This window comes from Chinchilla lanigera, unplaced genomic scaffold, assembly GCF_000276665.1.
Source record: "Chinchilla lanigera isolate Chin_1 unplaced genomic scaffold, ChiLan1.0 scaffold00049, whole genome shotgun sequence".
Classification (NCBI taxonomy): Eukaryota; Metazoa; Chordata; class Mammalia; order Rodentia; family Chinchillidae; genus Chinchilla; species Chinchilla lanigera.
Window position 1 is genome coordinate 17,632,415 of NW_004955450.1, and position 12,627 is coordinate 17,645,041.

The 12,627-nt window shown below is 34.5% G+C and overlaps 1 protein-coding gene across 3 annotated transcripts in view; it reads left to right on the forward strand.

Annotated features, from left to right (window-relative positions):
- Window positions 1-12,627, forward strand: part of Znf280d (zinc finger protein 280D) — an 84,807-nt gene that overhangs the window by 35,475 nt on the left and 36,705 nt on the right. For all 3 annotated transcript variants that reach the window (XM_005393863.2, XM_013518972.1, XM_013518973.1), the window contains 5 exons: window positions 25-242; window positions 3,255-3,412; window positions 4,068-4,168; window positions 5,093-5,239; window positions 10,733-10,867. In XM_005393863.2, coding sequence (XP_005393920.1) covers window positions 25-242; window positions 3,255-3,412; window positions 4,068-4,168; window positions 5,093-5,239; window positions 10,733-10,867 — 759 coding nt within the window. The remainder of the gene's footprint in view (window positions 1-24; window positions 243-3,254; window positions 3,413-4,067; window positions 4,169-5,092; window positions 5,240-10,732; window positions 10,868-12,627) is intronic.

The following is a 12,627-nucleotide window of genomic DNA, read 5'->3' on the forward strand; positions in this document are numbered from 1 at the left end:
TTTCTATTTTTTTTTCTCTTTCAGTATTGTTGTCCAGACATGATAAATAATTTTTTGGGACTGGCTAAAACAGAATTTTCAAACACAGCAAATAAGTCTGTTGATTCAGAGAAAGGAAAATTGATCATGTTAGTTAATGACTTTTATTATGGAAAACATGAAGGAGATGTCCAGGAAGAACAGAAGACTCACACAACCTTTAAATGCTTCAGTTGCTTGAAAATTCTAAAAAATAATATTCGGTATGTAAATACTTATTTTTGTTTCTATTTAAAATTTGAAATGCTATAGATACAAATGTTATATCTCTGACTTGATTTTTCTGTGTCATTTTAGATAAGCAATTTAAATACTTGATTTTAAGAACAAAAGCAGATTTTCTTATTAGAAAGCTTTTATCCTTTCTTGTACTTTTGACTCCTGGATCCACTTACATTTTTCAAATAGTTTAAGAAAAGACAAAGTTTATTTTAACCTATGACAAAATAAGCTTATTTTTCTTCAGTAGTCTCTAAAAATTTTTATTAGGCATATTTCATTTTGTAATGTCTTTAAATTTTATTTTATTTTTTTACATTATAAGAAGGAGCACTTCTTCAGAAGTGTCCAGTTTATCCTTCTCTGCAATAATCTATTTAATGATCAGATCTTTCAATTCATATTTATAATTTTTAGAACATTTGTCTTCTAGGAAAAAGTCATGGTTTTTGGAGTTATACTAGTCCTAGGAGACTATCTACTTTTATTTTAAAAATTCATTTTTATTCCCAGAGGAATTTTGAATTTTGTAAACACAGATACTTTATATTTTAGGAACTTATACTTTGTAGTCTTTGAGTTACATGATATATTAGAAAGATACCATATAAGTCAGTAACAAGAACAAAGTAAAGACATATTGAATGATGTTTTTCATTGCTTATAGAACCTGATATATTAGGAAAGGTGATTTTCTGCCATTTTATTATAAAAATTGTCAGTTATTCATCAAAAAATTTCAAGCTTTACATTGGACTCTTTTGTACTCACTACCTTGATTCTACCCTTAACATTTTATTCTTGTTGCTTCATCATATTTTTCTTCATCCTTCCTTCATTCTGTCTGATTTTTTTGGTGATTCATTTCAAAGTAAGTTGTGGATATCAGTGTACTTTGCTTACATAAGATATACTTACGTATACACACATATGTCAGTATGACTTTTACTCTTCATAACAGTCCTCTGAACTAGCATTTTTTAAGCACTTGTAGTTACTTCTGAGCCCAGCACTTACTTATTTTCTGGTGTTTCTTCTGTGATATTCTCCTGTAACAATTATTAATTGTTTCTTTATGCTAGTGTTTTATAGTTTGCAAAATTTATCCAGTATTTATTTTATAATAATTTTCATATTTCTTTACCTCCTTTTATCATACTGTAATAACCATCTAGAACTAATGGTCTCAGTAGTTTAACAGAAGGGAATTTGTACTTTGAAATAAAACATTGATACAGTACTGTAACTGTTCTACCTATTTCTGTATTCTTACCACTATTTTAATAGTAAAATATACCTGAAAGTCATGTTAATGGATAGGCAGAGAAGTGTGGTTCACTGACTTAATTCTTTATTAAATATGATGCATATTATATTACCAGTTATTTTGGCAGTAGGTTTTGGGTTTATTTAAGAAGAGCCCATTTAATAGCAAACATGAAAATGAAAAATGCCTTTTTCTAGAAATTGTTCCACGAGAGTAGCTACATATATCTATGTTACCAGACTATTTAGAAATTTTAAGCATACTACATTTGATACATCTATGAATTGAGCATTTAAAAATATTATTTGATAAATATAACCTTAATGGTAAGCACCTCATTACCAAAATTAAATGTATTAAGTATTTTGCCTTTATTTTTCTCAGTAAAGCTAGAAAGGCAAATAGTGTTTTTCAGTAGAATGGAAACAAAGAGCTTGAAATTTCTACTCTTACCTGTCAACAAGCTAGATGGGTTTTTTTTCCCCTTCTAATTGAGTGTCACTAAAAACAAGTTTATTTTGTTCTGTGAACATAGTTGGAAGTTTTTCTTTTGTGCTTCTCCTGATCCTGTTCCCATCTACTGATACGAGAAGTATGCACTCCACATAGTGTGCTCGTAGAGTGACATGAGAGAATTTAGCTACCTCATTACAGTGTTCGTATGTGGAGATACTAGTAAGTGTTTAAAGCTGTACTCTGAAAGCACACTGGGTCATGATATTTTTTCTAGATGTAATATTTATTGAATGGGGACTAGGATTTTCTACAGGTGTTTCTAGAGCTAGTGCTAGAAATCAGAGGAGGAGAAGATATTTCAAGGCATACCAGAACCTGCTGTAAAGAGTAGTTCTCTAGAGGTATGAGAAGGGTGATGATTGTTATTCAGATTAATGACCTTGTCACGTACTTTCAAAATTACTTTATTTAGAGTAATTATTGATAGCGGACCCAGTCCAGAAGTTGTTGCTTTGACTGAATAACTTTACTTTCAAATTCAGCAAAAAGCTGTGGTAAGCTCTTTCATATAAGTATTCCCATTTCTGCTGCACTCTTTACTGTTGAAGGTCGTAGTTCCTGCTCACAAGAAGCCTTTTAAGGGAAGCTGAAACAGCAGAATGCAAAACTGAAAAATGGAGATAGCCTGAAAGGGCATAGTCTGCGAGTTAGAATGAACAGTCTGTGCTCACAGTAAACAAATACTGTTAAATAAAAGAAAAGGCTCTTGTAAGTGTAGGCATTAAAATTGCTATGACATGCATTTAAAATCCAAGCACAAGTGAAAATACAATAATTTGTCTTTTAAGCAGCTAGAATCTATTGTATATCTTTAAGTCCTTGAAAGATTTCTCTTATGACTGTTTAGATGCTTTTGGGTAGGGTTTCCTTGCTTTCAGTGTTTATTTTACAATATAAATAGTACTTCAGGTATTGAAGATTGCTGTTTTTTATCTAAAATTTTTAATAGATAAGATAATAATAGCTCAAAGTAGCGAAATATCACTAATATTGCTTTAATAAATTATTTTAAAATACAGATGAAAAGATTTTACTTAGCAATTTAAAGACGGTGATTATTTAAAATGCACACTTTTCCAGAGGACTTTTAACTCTTTAGATATTATTTTGAGTAACAGTTTATATTTTTAATGTTCAGATCCAAATGCTTACGATGAGATTTTCTTTTTGTTTTAAATCTGAATTTTTGCACCTGTTGAAAATCGTTTTATAGGTTCATGAACCACATGAAACACCATTTGGAACTCGAAAAGCAGAGCAGCGAGAGCTGGGAAAACCACACCACCTGCCAGCATTGCTACCGCCAGTTCCCCACCCCCTTCCAGCTGCAGTGCCACATTGAAAGTACTCACACCCCCCATGAATTTTCTAGTATGTTACAATTTCATCTAAGTGTTGAGTGTTACTGATTTTGACAATAGAAGCTGTGTTCAAACCTTGCAAGTTCTGTTAGAAAAATAAGTATAAGAATTAGAATTTAGAGTCAAAATTGAAGTTAAATTTTAATAAATTTTTAAATAAAATTATTTACTAAAACCAAAGTCCTGCTTGCAAACGATTCCTTATGATAACTACCTTGGTGTAACCTGTACATTGTGTGGAATTAATTAGAAGGCTAAGATGATAGTTTTCAAACATGAAATTAGTGCCCTTCCCTTCAACTTTAATTAGAAAAGTAACTATAATTGTAATTAAAAATTACAGATTTTGGAGCTGGACACCTTGAGTTCAGAGTCTAGGTCTACCCCTCGTTATAGCTATACCAGTAAGTTACTTAGCTGCTTGAGTAAGAGGGTAAATGAAAGTGCCTTCCTCATAGTGCTGTCACACGAATTGAGTTAGTAGAAGTGAAGTGTTGGAACCGCTTGGTACTCAGTTAATGAACTATGTAACTGGTCACCAGTTCTGCTTCTGCCATTACTGACTGCTACTACTACTACTGTTACGTTGGTACTGATTTGTAAAATGAATGTTTAAATATTTATATATTAAAATGTTGTAATTCCATTTTCCCTCCAACTTTTAGCCATTTGTAAAATCTGTGAATTATCATTTGAAACAGAACATGTTCTTTTACAACATATGAAGGACAATCATAAACCCGGCGAGATGCCGTATATCTGCCAGGTACAACCACATTTTATTGTATTAAATGTTTGTTTTGTTTGTTGTTTTTATTATAAGATTTTACCCCTTTCAACCAGGATCAGCAAACTTTTTTCTGTAAAGGTCCGGATGGTAAACATGTCAGACTTTGAGGGTTTACTGTATCTGTTGCAGCCAGTGAGCTGTGCCACCACTGTAGCACAAAGGCAGCAATAGACAGTAAATTAAATAAACGGGTGTGTCTGTTTCCAGTAAAACTTTATGAGCACCAGAATTAGAATTTCATAAAATTTTCATGTCATGAAAAGTATCATTATTTTACTTTTTTAACCATTTAGATAAAATTGGTTACTAGAATTAAAGCCTGTCTTACAAATGAGCGATTGGTAGGAAGTCCTGTGATATGACTCATGCATCACTGGAGTTGATGACAGCAAACGGGGTAGGCCCAGAAGGTGCTGTTTGCTCACTGCTGGACTGTACGAAGTAGACACTCCTGGAGAAAGACAGGCGTCAGTCACACGAATGTATCTTACTGTGTAGGGAAGAGTGTGGGAACATGGTAGGAATACAGGTTGCTGTTGTAAAGAATCCCATTTAAATGCTTTGGGACTAATATTTTCTTGGAATGTGAAATAATAGGAAAGCAAGAGAAAGAGGAGTTGCCACTGTTGTAGGCTGGAAGCCATTAATAATCTAAAGGAGAAACATTTTATATGGTAAGAGGTGCCAGAGCATGAAAATTCAGTCAGAAACGGGGTGATAGGTAAGCTATCTGATAAAGAGAAGTGAACCTACTAATTTTCAGGAACCAGTCCTTACTTTTGAAAGATAACTTTCCTTCTCTTTTGGTGCTCGTCTTAGTGGGATTTTCGCTTTAATAGGTGTGGCCTAGTTTCTAAACAAACGATCCATTATTGTTACTTTGTAATTTCATATCTTTAGGTTTGTAATTATAGATCATCATCATTTTCTGATGTAGAAGCTCATTTTAGAAGATCCCATGAAAACACTAAGAACTTGCTGTGTCCATTTTGCCTCAAAGTTATTAAAATTGCAACACCCTATATGCATCATTATATGAAGCATCAGGTGAGATTTACTAATACTTGTTTGTGGTGTCTTAGCAAAAAGGTTGGTTATAACTCAGATCATTGATTAGATTTGTCCTGTAAGGGAAGCAGAGTTATTCCAAATTGTGTAATTAATTTACAGTTTATGCAGAATTACTTGTGAAACTTCCACTTTCCCTTACTTCCTTTCTGGTGATGATGTAGCCCATAAATAAAGTTCTGAAAGATAACTAGAAATAGGAAGCCTAGGATTGAGAGAAAAAAGAGGTGAGTGAAATGTATAAAAGATTGGATATTTTATGGCTTAAGAGTACGTATGAGAATGATTTTGAAAGGACTTACTAAGAGGAGAGTAAAAGATGAGTTTGAACTGTGAAAGAAATGATTGAAGATTCTTAATGTTTTCCTTTTTAACTTCACATTTTATCTCTACTTTCTAATCCTTTGTTAGTATTGTGAGATTTGTTGTCATTGTAGACCCAGTTTATAGTTGTGTATATAACCTTTGCCAGAGAACTAAATTTAGATCATCACTCATTTCTTGGATAGCTTCTGCTAGTTCTGCTATAGGTATTAGTGCTTGCATCCTTCTAAGAATTCTGTTATGCTTTTTTCCTGAAGCAATGAAACCATCCTTGTTTCAGCCAAAATGTTGATACAACACTAACCTTATTCTTGAGTGGTTGAAAGAATAATAGTGCTCTTGTCAAATTCAGAAGCCAATGGGTTTTCCGCATCTGTTTGTCTAATCAGATTTTGCCTGTTACCAAAAGCCTCGGTGCACTTTCTAATCAATTACTTTGGCACACCAGTTGACACACGAGTTTGTTCACCATGGGTATTCACTTTGCTGTCAGTTTTACTTGTTAGATAATCATGAAATCATTTTGTTGTTTTTAATTTGGAAAGATAAAAGCAGAATTTCCAAATGAATTAGGAATCATCTATGTTGTCACTAGGATATCATCTGTCCTTGGGAAATTCTGGCAAGATCTATTCTAGGGTCTCCCCAACAAGTTCCATCAGGTGTTAAAGGGACTTTGCCCCAAATTGTCTCCGGTTAATAAATTTGGTAAATGGCTTAGATATACAAAATTAAGCAATTTTGTCTGTTTTTAAAATGAGCCTTCTTGGAGCTTTTAATGCTAATGGACATTAATATGCTAATGGACATTATATATCTCCAAAATAGAGTATGTATCATTTCCCAAACTCATTTCACTACCAAACCCTTTATTTGAACAATGCCTATCAGCTGATTTTGTTTTCTTTTATTTATTGTCTGATAAACAGTTTGGGAAACACTATTCTTGATATTCTACATTTCATTTTTGGACTTTGAAAAGGAGATTGAGGTATAAAGTAGTGGCTATTTTATCGTGAAGCTTTGAAGTACTTTTCCCCAGATGCTTTACTAAGCTCTAGAATGAGTTATAGAAGTTGTGGGAATAATGTTGACTCTGATCAAGATACATGGGCCATGTAATTTATAATCAGATCTTCATATCCATAATTGTCTTGGGTGCTCAGTCTTTTTTTTTTGTTTGGTGTCCCTGGGAAGTAGAGGACCCCCAGTTAAAAGGGGTAATCTATGTATTAATGACAAGGACCATCAAACACCCTGCAGCATATTTATGTATCAGTTTGTATAACTATGAAAGGCTAGAAAATTACAGCTGAGCAGGATTATAAACTTGTAATAGAGATGACATTATTAGTGTAATATTAGCCAATAAGAATTGTTGATCCTGTCTTTATTGTTTGAAGATCTCTATTGTAACTTTTTTTTAAAAAAGTTTAAATGTTTGTATCCTGGTTGGCTTTAGAGCTAACAACCTAGTTTCCATAACTTTTAAGAAATAATGAACCTTCATTTTGGCCAGAACCACCATCCTCTAGTAATTTGCCAAAATGTCAAACACAAAAGGGGAAGAGGAGAAGAACCCCCCGAATATGTTCTCTAGGCCTTTTAGCAGACATGGGGTTGTTACCTTGGCCATATATATGTGAATCTGCCAAAAGGATGATACTGTAGGCATCAGTGGAACAGGTACTGTTCAAAAAGGAGTGCCATACAAATGTCACCACGGCAAACTGGAAGAGTCTACAGTGTTCCCCAGCATGCTGTTGACTTGTTGTAAGCAAGCAAGTGAAGGCAAGATTCTTGCCAAGAGAATTAATGTGCGTATTGATCATATTAAGCATTCTTAAGAGATGAGATAGCTTCCTGAAGTGCATCCCAGGAAATGTCAGAAGAAGGAAGCCAAAGAGAGGGTTGCTGGGTTCAACTGAAGCGCCAGCCTGTCCCATCCCGGGAAGCATACTTCTTGAGAACCGATGGGAAGGAGCCTGAGCTGCTGGAACCTGTTCCTGTGAATTCATGGCATAAGCTGGGGTTGTAACTCTGCCATTCAGCACCTAATTGTGGCCAGGTGTTTTCTAGGCACTGCTTAAAAATAAAGCATCCTGAATTGTAAGGATGGTTTTCTTAATTGAACAGGTGTGTGGTACCTTTACCTCAGAGAAACAAATACTTGGAGCAGGTTGTCACTGTACCTAGTTAGTTGTGTCAGGTCTTCATTCTTTAGTGTTTCTTGCTGAAAGATATGAAATATTGTGCAGGTATATACCTAAATGGCCAACTATTTATATAGTATTTATATTGGCTTGAAGAGCCTCTAAATCACCACAGGAAAAAGATGTATGACATTTCAGTTAAATAAATAAATAGTTTAAAGCAAAGAAAGAAAGAACTTTCTATGTTTTAAATAGATGTATTAGATCTTTAATAAAATAATAAGCAATTTATATATACTAATCACCTTATGGCAGCAGGTTGTTTAGTTCTGACATGCATTTTCTTGTTTCATCCTCACAACAGCCATAGTATGGTACTATTTTATAAATGAGGAAACAGCTTCAGAGGAAGTAACTTGCTTAATGTCACATTGTTTAATAAAAGACAGAGTCAAAATTTGACTTTAGAGCTCAAACTTTACTACTCTGGGACTGAATTAGATTTCACATTGGCATTAGATCCAGAGGTAGAAATTATATGTAGTAAGATTTGAACAATACAGTATGCTTATTAAGAAATACATTATAAGCCAAGTATGGTGGTACACATCTGTAGTCCCAGCCTCTGGGAACCTGAGGAAGGAGAATTGCAAGTTTGAGCTCAGCCTTTCCAACTTGGTGGCTTAGTGAGATGCTGTCTTACAAAAAAAGACTGGGATGTAGGTCAGTGTGATGGCCGTGGGTTCAGTCCCCAGTAATACACACACACACACACACACACACACACACACACACAACACACACACAACAAACAGTGTTTCTCTATATACTTGGAAAGGATTGCTGTTTCTTTGTTTTAAACATCATGTTACCAAAAAACTGTAGCATTGCATGTTCATCCTAACACAATGAAATGCATATACATACACATAAGAAAGATGGATAAGACTTGAGTCCAACTGAGGGAACAGTAAATTGGGATCTTCTCTTTTAAGGCTGTGAACAAATGTTCATTGAATGGAATGGCAGTCATTTTGAACATGCTTTCTGCCTCTCTGTTTATTTAACATTTACTTCTTTAGATTGCTTTACTACATGCCAGGGGCTGTGTTAGGTATTGTATAGCTATGAACAAGACAAAGTCTGTGCCTTTTAGAATTTGCGTTACAGTGTAGAAAGATAATGTGTGTGTATGTTTTTATGTTTGAATGTATATGTTGGTGAGAACTACGGTGGTGGAAAACGAACCCAGGAATGGGGAGGTGGTACGAATGCAGGAGTTTTTGCTTTTTTTCATACAGGATGGTCATAAAAGGGCCTATTTAAAGGAGTAGTAATGTGATATACAGTATAGGCAAAACAGTGAGTGTGTGTGTATATCTTTATATATGTTCAAAATATGTATTATATATGTATAGGCATATGTGTGTGTATATTTATGGGGTGCTCAAAGATAGACAAGGAAGTCAGTGTGGCTGAGAGGCTGAATAATAGGAGATGAGGCCGTAGCAGTAGCAGGCAGGGCAGTTTATTTGGAGCCTTGTAAGCCAGAGTCAGGACTTTGGGAAGCCACTGGCAGGTTTTAAAGGAAAGATCTGGCATATTTCAAGAATCACTGGCAGATATGGAAAGAATAGTGAAGAAAGGACATGAGAGGAAGAACGTAGAAGGCTTTTACCGTAGTCCAGATATTAGACCAGTAGGTAGCAGTGTTTGGAAATACTGACAAGTAGAAAGATGGGATACTTTTGCAGGTAGAACTGACAGGTTTTGTTAATGTGATCTATTCCTAAGCAGCTGTAGGAATAAAATTTCCATATTCTAAGCAATGAGAAAGCCTGAGGAAAGGACAGATTTGGAAGGTAGGAGCAAGGAGATAGTGAAGAAATCTGGAGTATGGTTTTGTCTATGTTGATTTGAGTGTCATGATTAGACATCAAGTAATAATGTCAAGTGGGCTGTTTGGTTCATGGTATTAAAGTCTTAGGACTGGATGAGGTAACCTAGGAAGTGTTAATGGAGAAACGCTTTCTGGGAACTAAACTGTGGTGAACTGTATTTCTGCCCTGTTGTTTTGGTATTTGTTTCTTAGCCAAAAAGAGATTTTTAGAGTAATGAGAGTATGTAAGCAAAGATTTCAGTTGATGTTATATACTAGAAGAACACTAGCTCAGTAGTGTGGCAGTGTTAACTATTTATGGCAAGGTGACATAGATTTTTCTTGGGTCTCCTTTCTTGCCTGTGGAATAGCAAGAGAACAAGGCTTTAGGAAAGGACGTGCCTTAGGAGTTCTTAGCCGGTGGGCAGATGGGGATCCGTTCTCTTCTATGCCTCCATATCCATACTGTCCATTGTAGTAGCCATTGCCACGTGGTGCTGTTTAAGTTTAAATTAAATAAAATTAAAAGTTTAGTTTTTCAGTTACACTTGCCACATTTTAAGTGCTCAGTAACCATCTCGATGTGAATCGTGGCTGCTCCCATGTTTGGCGGCGCAGCTCTAGACTATTTTGTCACTGCAGAAAGTTTTATTGGACAGTACTGCTTTCGATATAACCATTTCTAGCGTACAACCTCCTTTAAATATCTAGTTGAGATTTACATGGTTTTGTAGAATTTATTTTACTAACTTGTTAACCAATTGGAAATAGCAAAAACTAAGATAATTTATTTCTCTAATAGAACACTAGGTAGGCTTGTTTTCACAATATCATGTCTTTAAATGTTTCAGGTTTATAATTAGAAGATCTTTCACATCATAATTGGTAGAACTTTCATTAGAAATTGTTACTAGCACTTTCACATTTGATTGCTATGTAGTAACAAACACTTTCAAAGACCAAGTATTAATTAAGGTTTAAGAAATGAAATGATATTTTCATATTATTTATGCTAAGAAAGAGTAAACTACCGTTAAATTAAGTTAGAGCAATTTCAGGACACATGTATTTATGGTTATAGAAAATGTTTTTCCTCCTTTTTTCTGTTTCCACCAGAAAAAAGGAATACATCGCTGTACAAAATGCAGGTTGCAATTTTTGACATGCAAGGAAAAATTGGATCATAAGAGCCAGCATCATCGAACATTTGTAAAACCTAAACAACTAGAAGGGTTGCCTCCTGGAACAAAAGTGAGTTAAGATATGTTATACTTTAATATTTTACAGGATATAATAAAAATTAACTTCTGCCTGGTGTTACCTATTGAGTACAGTGGTACCTTGGCTCACGAATGCTTTTGTTTACAAACAGTTTGGTTTGCAGACAGAACCATTTGGCAAAACTTTGTTTTTGTTTGTGAACTCTGCATTGGGCATTGAATACAACTGCGACCATCTTTTCCAGAATTGTGGAACAAATTAAGTTTATGAACCAAGATGCCATTGTATAATATTTTTTAAGATGGCTTCTGTTTTTATTAAGATTAATTTTAAACTTTGTTATTCTTATGTATAGAAATGGAAAACTTCTGAACCGGGGATATAGCTCAGTGACACAAGTGCCTGCCTGCCAAGCACAAGGTCCTGAGTTTGATTCCCAGTACAAAAAAAAATGAGAGAAATGGAAAACTTCTAACCATTGTTTTGAGTTCAGTGGCAGGTGCTGTGTTAGCATGGTATTCCTTCATAATAAGTGCAACTAGAGTAGCTTTTCCCTGGGTTAGTGGGTTGCTTTTGGTATTATGTAGACTATTCCAGTTAGCAGCGTGTCTGTCAGTTACAGCAGCTAAACTATAAGGCGTTTGATATCTGGAATCATCTTGTTTATCTTTGTATTCCCATTATCTGCTATATGCCATGAATACCATAGGTTCTCAAATGTTTGTTGAAGTTGTTATTTTTGGTTCTACACTCAGAGAAGCAAGTTCTGCTGCTGGATAGCATTGTGTTTTTAAGTGAGCAAGCACATGTCTGACAACATACTGATGATTATAATTTACTTTTCCCTTTTTGCCTTATATACATCTGTTTTCTCTAACTTCTTTATATACAGTCAGCTCTTGAATATTTGCTCCAGTGGAGGGAAACAGAGGCATGGATAATCCAAAGTGAAATAATTCCCAAAACATTTATATTTGGCTTTGGGTACTTACCTTTGAATGTGGGTATGTCTGTTATTGAATTAACTAAAACAATATAAAGCCATGCTCTGAAGACCTAGAGCAAGAGAAGCTATCCAAGCATCCTTCCCTGCAGTCCATTCATTTCATGCTGGGACTAGACATGCAGAACACTAATGTAAGCAGTGCAGTCCTCTTCTCATTTCTTCCCTTAATAATAATAATATTAATGATAATGGTACTAAATGTTTGTATCGTACCTTAGAGTTAGCTTTCTGGTGTACTTTTTCATACATCCTGTTATTTAATCCATGCAATAACTAAGGATTCCCTCATATAATAGATTGGAAAAAGCTTAAAGGAGATAAGTTATTTATTTAAGGTCACATGCCTAAGAAGGGGTAGTATGAGATGTAACTACAGATCCTTTGATTCCTGGCATAGTGCTTTTGTATAACACTTAAACGCATGTATGTTGTAGGAGCTTGTTACATGCTGTTCCTCAAATACATGAAGAGAATATAGTCAAATGATTAATGAGAATGTTAGTAGGCAGTTGTGTTTCCTGTTGTCAACTAGCAGATACAGTTATTTTCTTTTTGAACTCTAAATAATAAACTTTGTATGAATTCCCTTTAAGAAAATGCTAAATATTAAACTCTACACAATATAATAAATTGATGTAACCTTTCTTAAAATATTTGTAAACATAAGTCTTGGTCAGTAAGTCCCAGAAACAAGAGATCACATTTTCTGTAGATCTTCGTTTTGTAGTTGTCAAAGGTAATGTGGGCCTTTCTAGTGTTATTTTTCAGGATTTATGATTTAAAT